The sequence below is a fragment of the Sander lucioperca genome, chromosome 1 (assembly GCF_008315115.2).
Source record: "Sander lucioperca isolate FBNREF2018 chromosome 1, SLUC_FBN_1.2, whole genome shotgun sequence".
Lineage (NCBI taxonomy): Eukaryota > Metazoa > Chordata > Actinopteri > Perciformes > Percidae > Sander > Sander lucioperca.
In genome coordinates, this window is record NC_050173.1 from 5,378,675 (window position 1) to 5,393,674 (window position 15,000).

At 45.1% G+C, this 15,000-nt stretch overlaps 1 protein-coding gene across 4 annotated transcripts in view; it reads right to left on the reverse strand.

Moving 5' to 3' along the window:
* Window positions 1–14,849, reverse strand: part of matr3l1.2 (matrin 3-like 1.2) — a 27,886-nt gene extending 13,037 nt beyond the window's left edge. The window contains exons 1-12 of one of the 4 annotated variants that reach the window (XM_031301414.2): window positions 14,754–14,849; window positions 12,631–13,592; window positions 11,017–11,078; window positions 10,887–10,925; window positions 8,503–8,600; window positions 8,300–8,346; window positions 6,726–6,842; window positions 5,202–5,327; window positions 4,503–4,679; window positions 2,386–2,510; window positions 1,732–2,071; window positions 712–936 (exon numbers count right to left, since the gene is read on the reverse strand). In XM_031301414.2, the coding sequence (XP_031157274.1) occupies window positions 712–936; window positions 1,732–2,071; window positions 2,386–2,510; window positions 4,503–4,679; window positions 5,202–5,327; window positions 6,726–6,842; window positions 8,300–8,346; window positions 8,503–8,600; window positions 10,887–10,925; window positions 11,017–11,078; window positions 12,631–13,425 (2,151 nt within the window). In that variant the 5' untranslated portion in view covers window positions 13,426–13,592; window positions 14,754–14,849. Of the gene's footprint in view, window positions 1–711; window positions 937–1,731; window positions 2,072–2,385; window positions 2,511–4,502; window positions 4,680–5,201; window positions 5,328–6,725; window positions 6,843–8,299; window positions 8,347–8,502; window positions 8,601–10,886; window positions 10,926–11,016; window positions 11,079–12,630; window positions 14,116–14,753 lie in introns of those variants that run through there. The other 3 variants (XM_031301413.2, XM_036006375.1, XM_031301412.2) reach the window with 3 other exon arrangements.
* Between the last annotated feature and the right edge of the window lie 151 nt (window positions 14,850–15,000).

Genomic DNA, 15,000 nt, shown 5'->3' on the forward strand with positions numbered 1-15,000 from the left:
GAAGTAAACAGTGACTGTCCTTCCTTTGCCGTACCTGAAGTTGCTGCATTCTGGCTGCTGTCTGTAGATTCCTTCATCACAACTCGTATTCTTCCAGATGTTTCCTACCAGATGTTGTAACAGCGGTGATGTTGTGTATAGTTTAGGGTCCTCGCCACCACCAGACTAATCAGCATTGTTAATTGAACATGTAGCTGGACTTGAATGGCCTTCTTTTGACTGAAAGTTCTGCCAAACTACACTTTTTCTGCTCACCAGTTCCATTTCCACTTTCTCACAGCCTACTGCATTGAACGCTCCACCTACGTAAACACCTTCCTGTAATCAACGCCGCCGTCATTACGGCGACCAGCGTAGCGCGCCTAGTGCAGGCGTAGGGTTCGGTTCACTGGGAAACATTCTAAGGTTCAGCAGAAACCCAACCCCGTCAAAAAGCCCAATATTCAGCCCAATCAGAAGCCCAATCCTGGATTCGGTGCATCCCTGAGAGTAACAAGCTGCTTTAAACATAAAAACACACGCAAAATTGCGTTCACTAAAGCCACCAGATTGTGTGTGTGTGTGTGTGTCTAATTTATTTTATCTTCTAGCACTCTTTCCCTTTCCTGAGTGGTGTTGGCACTTGTCAGGCCGCCATTGTAAATAAGAGCCTTAATGACTTGCCTGAAAAAAATAAAAATAAATTATATATATATAAAAATAAAGTATTACCTCGTCGTCTGGAAGATCTCCCTCCGCTGCCTCTGAACTCTCTCCCGGTTCTGCGCTCGGCTCTTCTTTGTTCTCGTGTTCTTCAGCTGGCGCTTCGGTTTCAGCCGGCGCTTCGGTTCCGGCCGGTTCTTTCTGTCCCTCTGACTCCGCCTCCTGGGTGACGTCACATTCGGCCCCGCCCACATCTGCCGGTGTGTCATCAGTGACGCCATCACCATCAGGAACCTGCATATACACGTTAAATGTGTCGCATTAATACACTAATCAGGACGGCCAGTTACTTTGTGTCCTGTGATGAGGTCCTGTGGTCTTTAAAGGCAAACTTAAAAGAGAATGTGGGAATACTGTTTGTTGAGAGGCTGAAGCTGCACTGGAGAGCTGGCTTGTCTCTCTGTGTGTAAGTGTGTGTGTGTGTGTGTGTGTGTGTGTGTGCGTGTGTGTGTGTGTCTGTCTGTGTGTGAGTGTGTCTGTGTGTCTGTGTGCGTGCGTGTGTACGTGCTTGAGTGTGTGAGTCTGTGTGTGTGTGTGTGTGTGTCTGTGTGTGTGCATGCGTATGTGTGTGTGCTTGAGTGTGTGAGTCTGTGTGTGTGTGTGTGTGTGTGTCTGTGTGTGCGCGTGCGTATGTGTGTGTGCTTGAGTGTGTGAGTGTGTGTGTGTGTGCGCGTGCGTGCATACGTGTGTGTGTGTGTGTGCGTATGTGTGCGTGCTTGAGTGTGTGTGTGTGTGTGTGCGTGCGTGCGTATGTGTGCGTGCTTGAGTGTGTGAGTGTGTGAGTCTGTGTGTGTGTGTGTGTGCTTGAGTGTGTGAGTCTGTGTGTGTGTGTGTGTGTGTGTGTGTGTGTGTGTGTGTGTGTGTGCTTGAGTGTGTGTTTCTAATTAATATCCTCTGATCTGTTTCTAAGTGTTACTTATTAAAAAGTCAGATCACTGATGTGCAGATTTCTTTTTAGATTTGTGTGTACATTAATCTCTTCTCTCTAATTAACCCCCCTGATCTGTAAACATGTTTATGTTTCCTCACCTCCTCAGACTCCTCCACCGTTTCCTTCACAGACTCGTCTCTCTCCGGCTCCTCCGTCTCTGCGTCTCCATCGTTCACTCCTTCCTCTTGTTCCTCCGCTGCCTCCTCTCCCTCCATCACTCCCGACACCTCTTCCTCTTCCTCCTCTTCCTCCGCCGCTGCAGGTTTGGGTTTGTCCTCCTCCTCTTTCTTCCTCTCCTCTCTGCTTCTGGTTCTGGACGAGGAGTTCCTGGGCGGGTTGGAGGAAGCTCTGGTTCCCGAGCCGCTGGAGGAAGACGAGGAGGCGTTCGCTCCGCCGCTGCGCTGGCCCCGGCCGTCCTCACCTTGTCCCCGTTTCACACTGAAACACACAAAACGTGGTTCGGATTAGTTCAGTCATGTTGTTTTCTCAAACGGGAAACTTGATCTGCAGTCAGGAGTGCAAGATAAATAACACATCACAACAACATACAAATAATGGGTTTCTGAGAAAAGACCATCTTCCTCTAAGCTGTTTACATTCACGTCCACATGCAGTCGTACAAAATAGGATTTTTAATAACTTTTCCAACAGTGGCGGACTTCTTTGAACAAAAACGCCTTGAATGTCTCCATTTTTCTGTGTTCTGACACCCCTCCCCCCCTCCCCTCGGGTGTTGTGCTACGGTAACTCACTTGAGGGTCTTGTACTTGGCGCAGATGTTGAGGCGGATGGATCTCCCTCTGATGGTGAGCGGGTTCACGCTGTAATACTTCACCAGCATCTCGGCGTCCTCCGGAGTTCCCAGCTGGACGAAAGCCTGGAGGACAAACACGAGACACAATCAGAGTCAGACTGCTCCGAACAGCTGGACGAACACCTGGAGGACAACGCCAGAAAAGAGAAGGCAGGAGTGCCTGCTGTGGACGGTAGATAGTAATTTAAAGGAACACGCCGACTTATTGATAAATTACACATGAATTCACCCTAATCTACAAAAGAACTACTTCCATGTCCCTGTTCTGCAGGTATTCACACAAAGTTGGAAGTGTGCCCTCGTTTAGAAGAAGTCTCCCGGCTAATCCTGCCTTGTACTACTGAAGTTAGAGAAACAGCTAGCTAGCAATTGTGAGCCTTACCTAGCTACTGAGCATGTTTGAATCCCAACAAAGATAGTACAGAAGAAAAGAGGTCTCACTCTGTAGTTAAAACAGAGACCTGAACACAGGGTGAAAAGAGGAGCTGCAGCAATGTGCAGTACAACAAAAATATGATGTTTTTGGATAATTAAACCATGTTAACCTATTCTGGTACAACCTCTAAATACAATTATGAACCCGAAAATGAGCATAATATGGACACTTTAAATGAACACGCCGACTTGTTGGGAATTTAGCTTATTCACCGTAACCTCCAGAGTTAGACAAGTCCATACATACCCTTCTCATCTCCGTGTGTGTTGTAACTCTGTCTGACGGCTCCAGAGGCAGCAGCCCATCACAGAACCTGCAGGTGAATGGTTCCAGTAATCCTACTGCTCCCAATAAGTGACAAAATAACTCCAACATGTTCCTATTTACATGTTGTGATTTGTAGAGTCACAGCGTGTGACACACAGCCATCTTCTAACCGTAAACAAACCGGGAACTATATTCTCAGGCGGAAGAATATAGTTCTTGGGCAGAATGATTTGCTTTGCAGCAAACCTGTCTGAGAATATAGTTCCCGGTTTGTTTACGGTTAGAAGATGGCTGTGTGTCACACGCTGTGACTCTACAAATCACAACATGTAAATAGGAACATGTTGGAGTTATTTTGTCACTTATTGGGAGCAGTAGGATTACTGGAACCATTCACCTGCATGTACTGTGATGGGCTGCTGCCTCTGGAGCCGTCAGACAGAGTTACAACACACACGGAGATGAGAAGGGTATGTATGGACTTGTCTAACTCTGGAGGTTACGGTGAATAAGCTAAATTCCCAACAAGTCGGCGTGTTCATTTAAAGTGTCCATATTATGCTCATTTTCGGGTTCATAATTGTATTTAGAGGTTGTACCAGAATAGGTTAACATGGTTTAATTATCCAAAAACACCATATTTAGTTGTACTGCTCATTGCTGCAGCTCCTCTTTTCACCCTGTGTTCAGGTCTCTGTTTTAACTACAGAGTGAGACCTCTTTTCTTCTGTACTATCTTTGTTGGGATTCAAACATGCTCAGTAGCTAGGTAAGGCTCACAATTGCTAGCTAGCTGTTTCTCTAACTTCAGTAGTACAAGGCAGGATTAGCCGGGAGACTTCTTCTAAACGAGGGCACACTTCCAACTTTGTGTGGAATACCTGCAGAACAGGGACATGGAAGTAGTTCTTTTGTAGATTATGGTGAATTCATGTGTGTTGTAGCAGTGTTTTGCCATTGAGAACGAGCTAGAACGGTTAGCCCCCTCGTCTCGGCTAGTGACGTAGAAAGCCGTGCAGATTTTGACCAGCTCACCCAGAGACTGAAGGCAGGACACATTCAGAAACCGGATCTCAGCACGGATGGTTTTATCAAAGTTTGTATGTCTGTGGAAGCACCACAGACACAAAATACCACCCCAAATTCCAGAAAAAGGGATTTTTTTCATAATATGGGCACTTTAATAAACACCTGATCTGTAAGGTTCTTGAAGAGACAATATAATCTGTGAGTCAGGCAGCAAGACGCTCCGTCTCTGAGACGTTCTCGGTGTGGTACGGTGCGTGGCGGAGGACGGAACAAAAGCAGAAAGCAGCACAGACAGAATAATCGGAGTAATGGTCTGTGTTTACCTGGTCGGTTAGGAACAGGTGTTTCTCCACGACGCCGAAGCGTCCGGCGATGGTCAGCAGCTCCTTCTTCTTCTCCGTCTCTCGGGGCATGTTGGAGAAGAAAACCACCTGGCTGCCGCGGCCCTTTACGTCCCGCACCGGTCCGTCCATCGCCATGTCTCTCTGCCGATCATCTTTCTGACAGACAAACACAGAACAATACATACAGATACGTGAAAAGTCCTCTGTGTGTGTGTGTGTCTGTGTGTGTGTGTGTGTGTGTGTGTGTGTGTGTGTGTGTGTGTGTGAAGGATCCAACCAGCTGTGTGTGTAATGGTCTGATCATCTCAGCGTGACTTGTAGCCGTTATATTGTCGGCTAGTTTACTTTAGAATAAAACATCAGATTTATAAACTACATGTGTTCTGTGTGCAGTAATCTTAATGTGTAAAGTAACTAGTAACTAAAGCTGTAACAGATAAATGTAGTGGAGTAAAAGGTACAATATTTCCAAACACACACACAGACACACACACATGTTCTGCTATTCTTAGTAAGACAACAACGCATGACTATAACCTTCCGGCCTCTTACGTAGCTACGGAGAAAGCTCTGTGGAGCCTCCACAGAACCATAAATCAGTCTTAGAGAGGCAATTCGGTCGGTGCCTAAAAAGTATTGAATTGGGTCGGCAGGGAAAGCGAGGACGGCGGCAGTTACCTCGATGACCAGCAGTCTCTTGGACAGGTAGAAGGTGATGGGTTTGCCGTACAGAGCGGCCTGGTGCTGCTGGTAGTAGTTCACCATGCCCAGAGCCTCCTCGTGACTGTTCATCTCTAAGAAGGCCTGACGGAGACAAACACACAACAACATGACGACAAAGAAGTTACAGCTGCCTAACAGCCAAAACACACAACAACATGACGACAAAGAAGTTACAGCTGCCTAACAGCCAAAACACACAACAACATGACGACAAAGAAGTTACAGCTGCCTAACAGCCAAAACACACAACAACATCACGACAAAGAAGTTACAGCTGCCTAACAGCCAAAACAGGAATATCCACCAAACGTAGATTCTTGACTGATGGCACGCCTGGCCATTCAAGTGGGTGTGTGTGTGTGTGTTTGTGTGTATGTGTTTGTGTGTGTGTGTGTGTGTGTGTGTGTGTGTGTTTGTGTGTATGTGTGTGTGTGTGTGTGTGTGTGTGTGTGTGCGTGCGTGTGTCCGTCTCCCTGTCTGTCTGACTCTCTGCGTGTCTCGCTGTAGACCAGCTGAGAAGTCAAGACGACCAAAATCTCCATGAACCTGTGTGTTTTATTTTGAAATGTGTTTGATCTGAAAGTATCCGGCTGCCCTGTGTCCTTCCTGTATGTGATTACCTGCCTCGTTTGACACATGAACACATCAACAGGCAGATTTAAAATCATGGGCGCCGAAATTAAAATAGCTCTGCTTCACGGCGTTTTCGCAGCACTTCCACGCCCTGGTTTGTTTTGGCTGTAACGAGCTGGGCGATATGAAAAAACAATCATATATCACCACATTTTTGACCAAATACATCAATGCTGACTGCCTCACTTTAACTTACAGACATATAGTTAGCCTAAAACTGACATTTGGATGTTGGGCTTGGTAACAAAATGCTTGTATATTGACTCTTCATTCATTCATTCAGCATTTGTATAGACTGTCTATTCCGGTTTACTGGGTTACTACTGACCTACATCACTAACCAGACCACTATTTGCACTAACATCTCAGCAGTGTTATATACTGTCTATTCATGTATACTGTGTTACCACCATATCGCTTTCGCATATCCTTCATCTTACTTATACCTCACTTTGTGCCAGCTCTGTAATGCCTACTTAATCTGCACTTTATGTAGCCTTTATGTAGCCTATTGTATTCTATATTCTTGTATTGTAATCAATGTGAAACTGTATGTTGTCTTGCACACTTATGTTTTTCTTGGCCAGGTCGCCGTAGCAAATGAGAACCTGTTCTGTTGCTGCACACGTAAAGTCGGACATATCGTTAGCTTAGTGTCTTAGTGTTTTTTCCGCCTTTTTGACATGCAAATTATTGCATGACAAAAAAAATGTTTTGTTGTTTTATGTGAAGCTTTGTAGAGCTGCTGTCGTGGCCAGGACTCCCTTGTAAAAGAGATCCAGAATGTAAATAGGGACTGACCTGGTGAAGTCAGGTAAATACAACGTTTGGAGGTAAAAGGTGCACCTTGTTCTTGAGGACCAGGTGCTCCCGCAGGCGGCCGAACGGCTCGGTGAAGGCAAACAGAGTCTTGTTGCTGAGGGGCTTCCTGTCGTACTTCACCACCACCACTCTGCTTCTCAGCTGCACACACACACACACACACACACACACACACATTATAGCAGCTTCTACGGCTGCACGATGTGAGGGAAATATGCCGTAACGTTGTTGAATATGGTGATAAATAAACAGATATTAAAAGGGTTGCAGTCTAAAAAAAAAACTCTTATTGAACACATTGAACATTGAATTTAATGTAAAAGGCAACATTAAAAAAAGAATAATAGCGACACTTGACAGTTAAAGTGCAGCTCTCGTCTCCCATGTCCAGACCTTCCTCCACAGCTCTGTGGAGGAAGGTCTGGCTAGTCCACTCAGCATTCCTGGATGGGAGAAAAATGTCCGGAACAATTGGCAAAAAAACAAAAAAAAAACATTTAATCTCACTTAACTGTCAAGGTGAGTAGTTGGTTTTTCTGCTCAGTGTTTGGGGAACAGATACATGGAATTTGGCACCTTTTTCCAGCTTCATGCAGTAAAAGTAAAGACGTTTTTGTTGCTTTCTCTGACATTTTTTTCTGTCTTATTCCAATATTTTTGGCAGTTTTTTCTTGCCCTTTTTTTCAGCGTTTCTTTGGAGTTTTTGTCATTTTTTTCCAGTGTTTATTCAACATCCCTATTCATTTAAAGATCAATAGAAAATGTATTTAAAAGTAGCAAATTTTACACTTCACAACGTTTTGTATTCATAACAGTATTTAAGAAACCCTGTCATAAATAAATTGTTGTTGATAAAGACAACAAAACAACAAAACAAAGGACAAACGCGACATAAAGCAGAAAAAAAAGCTACAAAAGCCTTTACAGACGTTTTTGTTCGTTGCACGCTGAAGCGACAGCAGCTGTAAAAGAGATAACAGTAGACTAGAGATGTTCTGATACCGATACCAGTACTGGCTCCGATACCGCCTAAAACGCTGGTATCAGTATCGGGAAGTACTGGAGTTTATGCACCGATCTGATACCACGTAATAAAGCCCTAAAGAAAATCTACGTTAAAGTAGTTTATGTTCTTTTTCCGTTATAACTGACTGTCAGACTGCAGAATAACAGAAAGTTCATGTTTCACAAAGAGTTTAACCTGAGCCAGGCCGACAACAAAGATAGAAATCATATCACATCCATACAGAGATAGTAGTATACAGCTGTTATACATCATATCATCTATATACAGAGATAGTAGTATACAGCTGTTATACATCATATCATCATACAGAGATAGTAGTATACAGCTGTTATACATCATATCATCATACAGAGATAGTAGTATACAGCTGTTATACATCATATCATCATACAGAGATAGTAGTATACTATACATATTATTATGTTAAAACATAATCAAATATATAACACACTGGTATCAGATCGGTACTTAGTATCGGCTGATACGCAAGTTCAGGTATCAGAATCGGTATCGGGAAGCAAAAAATGGTATCAGACCATCTCTAGTGGTAACGTTAAGAGAACAAACTGACCTTATTTTGTCCCAGCTGGTTCTTCCCCGACAGACCAGAACTTCCTCCTGAGACACAAACACGCTAAAGGTTACCATCATCTCTTTCTCTATTCATCTCCTGACACCAGTTGTTGTGATGTAACAGAGTACAGACACAGCTAAGACACATTTATTCAATAATAATAATAATAATAATAATAATAATATTATATGGTCTCTTACCCCAGCTGGAGGACATCCCCCCTCCCGTCTGAGACATGGACATCGGGGCCGCTCCCAGCAGCCCTGCAGACATGTTGGGGGTGTCCAGAAGACCCGAACTAAAACAAAAACACTGGTCACTTATGGGAAATGAAGTCATAATTGGGGCTGGATTTTATTTTATTTATTTTTTTAAAATCTGTTTTTTGGTAACCTGACTCCAGATGGATTGCTTGGCATTTGCTCAGCATATCCATCTGGGAACTTTCCGTTGGAGAACTTTTGGGAAGGGGCGAAAATCCTGGTTAGCTGATTGGATAAACCATCTGTCTATCACCACCTATGTTGGTGATAGACGGATCACCAACATAGTCAACCAATCAGATCAACGATATATCAAACTTGCTGAAACCAGTCGCGAGAAGAGCCAAAACATCTTTTCCTCTGAGAAAAGCCTCCAGTTCCGTTTTTTGCTCTTCTTTCAATGAAGGAATTCTTTCTAATTCAGATCAAACTTGCGTGATAGCTACGCTCATCTCATCCGTGGAAGCCGCCACGTTGTTTAGACTGAACAGTCGCTTCTCGTTGCGTCACACCTAAACCCGCCTCAAAACCAATGCTGATTGGTCGGTCGTTTGGCGAACGGCTCCAAATTTTCTCTGTCTCAAGATGCCAGACTGATCTGAGAGTGGAAAACTAGAGCTCACGAGATCAGGACGGTCTCACGAGGCTAGGTTTTTTGGGCCTCTTTTCAAAATCTTCCAACACGCTTGCGTGTCGCGTGATAAATAGGCATCAGTCCTATTTCTAGCCGTGAGACGTGCGTGTCCAGAGGCAGTGTGCACGCTCTAACCTGTTAACATGGGAACCAAAATAAAAACGGACACGCCACGCAGCCAGTGTGCAGGAGGCCTTAGTGTTTAGGTACAAAGGTACCTACAAGTTCTGTGGGTACTTTACCAGAAATGTTTGGTGGAAACGCAGCTCTGCAGAGCCAGAGCCAAGTGGCTCTATTAGTAGGTTTGCTTATTGTGATGTCATTTCTTGGAGCATCTGCAAATGCTTCAGATCCCTAAAATCAGTACAACCTAAGTAGTGGTGCACGATATATCGCCCGCCGATATAATATCGGCCGATATGGTCATTTTTTTAACACATCGGTATCGGTTCGATGTCAAATTATATATAATTATATAAATATTAATTTTTTCTTCTGAAAATCTGATGACAGTCATATTTTGCACCCAGGTAAAGGTGCTCAATATCAGTCATTTCGGAAAATAAATCACAAAAGTAAAAAAAAAAAAAAAAAAAAAAAAATGCGTTTTGGAAAATAGTTCTTAAATATCGGTATCGGCCTTAACAGCAATATTAATATCGGTGCATCACTAAACCTAAGCAAACGGCTTATATAAGTCAATAGACCATAACAATTAATAAAATATGAGAAATAAATTAACTTTCACTATATAAAAACACTAAACATATCAATCCAAACGATTTCTAAATGTGGAAACATGAACAAAATATTCCTCAACACTTAATTTCTTTTGTTTCTGAGATATGCTCATTATTATGAGCAGAGTGTAAAGATGTTTTCATAGTTTCATCTGGAATAGAAATGGTGCCACGCGCTTTTACACCGGACGTCCCGTAACGTGATGACGTCATGGCGAGCGTACAACGTGATGAAGCCAAAGACAGAAGCTTAAACTTCCTGCTGCAGACAGAATGAATGCTCTACCGGTTATGGTTTGGTTTTTAGATCCATTTAAACAGGATGACGGCTAGCGGTCGTCTGCTGGGTCTCTCGGCCGTCAGACCGAGGTCGGTGACTCGAGTCTGTTCGGTGTGTTCCGTGCCGTCGTCCGTCAGAGGAGCCGTCGGCCTTCATTTTGGCCGACCTGACTTGGTGGGTCGGAGGGCGGACAGTCAGACTCAATGACCAATCTGATTGGTGGAGTGCTAACCCAGAAATGTCGAGCAGGATGACAGGACTAAGCCTCTCAAAATCTGATGAAAATCTTTTAAACTGACCTTTGTTGATCTGAAATGAAGACAGATTCAGCAACTGCACGGCCTATTTCTCTCTTAACATTTTTTCAGAAACACGTTTCGGTGAACTATTTTAGTCCAATATGAGATCGGATTCTGAACGAGTCGCCATTATGGTCGGGGAGAAACCAGACCCACGTGACGCGTTTGTCATTTTTTGTATTACGCTTCTTGTCTTTGTCTCTTCAGTGAGTTCTGAGGCACTTTTTGGACCTCGGGGAGCCGACTGATCAGTCCGACTGGCTTTACTACCGACGGTCGGCCGTCTGGTTGGTGGGTCAGGGCCTTCAGGTTTAAGTTAATGTAAAAAGGATTGTTTAATAGACTGACTCAGAGTCAGCGTCTCTTACCTTCTGCCTGAGGACATACCAGGGTCCCACTCCGGATACCTAAAACAAACATTTACCAACAACGTTACATCTCCAACAAAAAAAAGAGCACAAACGTCTTTGTGGCGTTCAAAGTGCGTCCGTGACTCACATGTCGAGCAGCTGCCGTCCTTTTTCGGCATGTCGAAGTCCGTTGATGTGTTGATTCCACTCCTACAGATTCAAACACAGAGTTACTGAGGATCAACCAGCAGCTCCCCCCACAGTCAACCCAAAGGTTAGTCACCTCAGAGAGGCTCAGCCAAACAAAGTCCACGTTCTGCTCCTGACTGTGTGAAGGGTCTGCTTTATGAAGTCTGGGAATCTGTTTTTACCTAAAATGTGACTGTGAATATTTCTATCCTGCTGGACATACAAAGCTGCAACCATTAGTAGTCACTTTAGTAATTCTTTCTTCATTAATGATCATCTTGTTTGGACTCAGCCGTCTGCAAATGAAGTGCAGACTCAAAGAAAACGAGCTGTTAACAAGACACGGCCGACTCTGACTATCTCTCTCTCTCTCTCTCTCTCTCTCTCTCTCTCCGTCTCTCTCTCCCCGTCTCTCTCTCTCTCTCTCTCTCTCCCCCTCACTCTCTCCGTCTCTCTCTCTCTGTCTCGCTCTCTCTCCCTCGCTCGCTCTCTGTCTCTCTCTCTCTCTCTCTCCCTCGCTCTCTCCGTCTCTCTCTCTCTCTCTCTCTCTCCCTCGCTCTCTCTCCGTCTCTCTCCCTCTCTCCGTCTCCATCTCTCTCGCTCTCTCTCTCTCCGTCTCTCTCCGTCTCTCTCTCTCTCCGTCTCTCTCCGTCTCTCTCTCCGTCTCTATCTCCGTCTCTCGCTCTCTCCCCGTCTCTCTCTCTCTCCCCGTCTCTCTCCCCCCGTCTCTCTCTCTCTCCCTGTCTCTCTCTCTCCCTGTCTCTCTCTCTCCCCGTCTCTCTCTCTCCCCGTCTCTCTCTCTCTCCCGTCTCTCTCTCTCCCCGTCTCTCTCTCTGTCTCTCTCTCCTTTCATCTCTGTCAACAGATTCTGATTGGTCAAAGAAAACTTTCCAGACTAAATTCTGCTTCTGCAATGCAGCGCGTGTGTACAATAAAGATGAATTATATTTTGACATCTTTCAGTTTAAACTTCCAGGTGTCTCATATCATAAACAACGTGAATGCATGATCTAACTGGAGGACGTTGACATGAAGGGGAACAGATCATCACATGAATGGACTACTTCTTTAAGATGTTTGGCTGATGACTAGTCGGGATCAACCGAAGTACATTTCCAGGGTAAAGTCTGACATTTGGGAAACAGCAACAACAACAAACTGGTAGCTAGCGAGCTACACGCTGAAAATGTCAAGTTTTGAAGACAATTTGGACGGTGCAACAAGGCAGGCCTGCTCAGTTCTTTCAGGGAATGATCGTAAAGATTTACAAAGAATATGTTTAGGGCATTTACTCTCTTAACGGGGACGTTTTGGGACTGCTGTGGACGAAGAGACCCACAACTGACTGTACAATGCTGCAGAGCTTCACGTGTTGGTGTAAGAAATGAAGACATGCTGTAAGGTGATCTAAAACAAGGAAATTACGGGATGCAAACTGGACCTTCAGTGACTGGGAGCATGAGGCATGATTAACACCTGTCACTGTCTGAAGTGGACAGAAGACTGCGCTCAGGCGTCTGAACTGAAACATTAACCCGAGAAGAAGAGAGGAAGGAGGCTGCACGGTACTCACCATGGTGGAGTGAACGTCAAAGTCACAAAGAGAGCACACGTGGGGGAACATGGGGGGCATGACTCCCAAGAAGTCTTGGACTTTTCCGTTTGACGGGGAGCCCTTTCTCCTCTGCATAAAGGCGGGGTCGGACGCCGGCGTGCCCATGCCGAGGCCGCTGTAGGAATCTCGGTGGGACAGCTCGGAGAAGGGTCTGTCTCTGCTCCCAGCCCCACCGCTGCTGTAATTTAAGCCGTAGCCCCGGCTGGGAGCGCTGTCCTGCAGGGAACCGTACCCAAAGTCTCCAGATGACTGGGCCCGGGCTGAACTGGGACCCAGTGAAGAACCGCCCATCCTGCCCATGTGCCCGTCGTCCCAGCTGTCCCTGCCTCCTCGATAGCCGGCGTCAGAGGACATGGACGCCCCGCGCCGCTCTCCTGCGTCTCCCTTGCGGCTTTTTAACTGCATGAGGATGCGAGGCAGCGTCTCCACGCTGATGTCCTCCTCTGGGATTTCCGCCAGAGCGTCCAGGTCAGAGGGCGACAGCCCCAAACTGGCAAACAGCTTCATGGTGTTGCTAATGTGGCTGCCGCTGCCTCCGCTGCTGCCACGCCGGGACATCTGGCCGCCGCCATCCTGGCCCTCCATGCCACCGCCGCCGCCGCCGCCCACCCCCACACCTGAGGACATGCCCCCCATCTGCCGGCCGGATCGCTGCTCGCTCATGCTGAAGTTCAAGGTCTCTGCGGCGGCGAGGAGCCCCCGACCCACGGCGAAGTGTTTCTGACCGCCGTCTGACTGCGACTTCTGGGACATGACGCCACAAAGGGACGCTGCGTCACTTTCTGTTTCAGTACGGTACCGTACAGGCGAGTCAAGACAAAGAAAGACGCAGGCAGCCCCAAAAAAAAAGGGTCAGGAGAAGTTAATGTCAGTCTTGTGCAAAAGTGTGAAGGGGGAACTCCTCTTCTGGGTTTTTATTTCTGCTGAAACACAATGAAGGTAGAGACACTCTTCAGACGCTGCTGCTACTGAGAACAACAGAAGCCAGCGGAGAGGAGAGGCACTGAGCCACAGGAGCATGTAAAGACAGTGACTCGTTACCAGTCAGCCTGGGAGGATGTACGTACGCTGGGATTACTGGGACATGAGAGGACAATTAAAGAAGGCTAGGAAAGGAGACAGAGAAAAGGGCTCTAAAGAGTGACATTTCACCTCAGACCAGGAGGGAGAAAATGATGTAGACAGAGTGTGATGGAAACATCCTCTTTGACAAATGAGAAAATCTGAGAACCAAGGTATGTGATTAATAAAACAAGCTTGAATCAGTGTTTGTTAAACATGTGGAGATAAAAAGTGTCCAATTACAGTTAGAAAAGGGGGAGAACTAGACCCAAATACGTTTAGCATTGTTTTTTAATAAAGAAATGATGCTGAACCAGCTACAAAAATGAGGGGTTTCTTAAAGTGGAAGAAGTATCCAGATCCTTCACTGCAGGAAAAGTACTAATACCAGAAATACTGTCATCTAAAAAGTAACTAAAGCTGTCAAGTAATGATGTAACGGCAGTAAAAAGGTCAATATTCACCTCTCGAGATGTAGAGGAATATACAAGTATATAAAAAGGAGCAGAACTTGAAAATATTCAAGTAATGTACAAGTGCCTTGGATTTGTACTTGAGTAAATGTACTTAAGTTACTTTCCACCACTGGTATTTCCACAGTGAGACGTTCTGAATGGAGGACAACAGAAACACGCGACCTGTGGCTGTGTTGTGCTAGCAGCTAAGCTAACGGCGCTAGCTCTCTTAATATCACCCAATTTTAAACTTTAAAAGTCAAACAAAAACGTTTAACGTGTTTTATTATTCAGATATTGTTATAAAGGCGTGTATACATTAGCTACATAATAAATACAACCCATAATTACTGAATTAGACACGTTTAGCAGAAGGCCGTGCCACGCAGCCGAGGCTAACTTTAGCATCTGTTATTCTGCTCTCGTTGCTAATGCTAGGCGTTAGTTATTAACGTGTTTCGAAACTTCAACTACAAGGTTTCTAACGTGCATGTAAAACATAAAGCTGTGTGCAAACTGCTAATGTGTATAATGAAGTTTATATTAGTGAATATAAACACTTACGTGAGAGGTAGCTAGCTGAGCCTGCTGGCGCTAGCCAAAGCACAGGACGTTATGACTGAAGTATCGCGATGTTTTGGTAGGTTCATCAGAATGTAAAGCATGAAGTGTCGCGATGTTTTGGTAGGATTAACAGACTGTGAAGACTGAAGTATCTTAAACCCTATGTTTTGGTAAAATCAGAAAGTAGTTCTGATTTCATCATTAAAAAAAACATTTTCTCCATGTTCAGTTTTTTGGGAAAAAACGT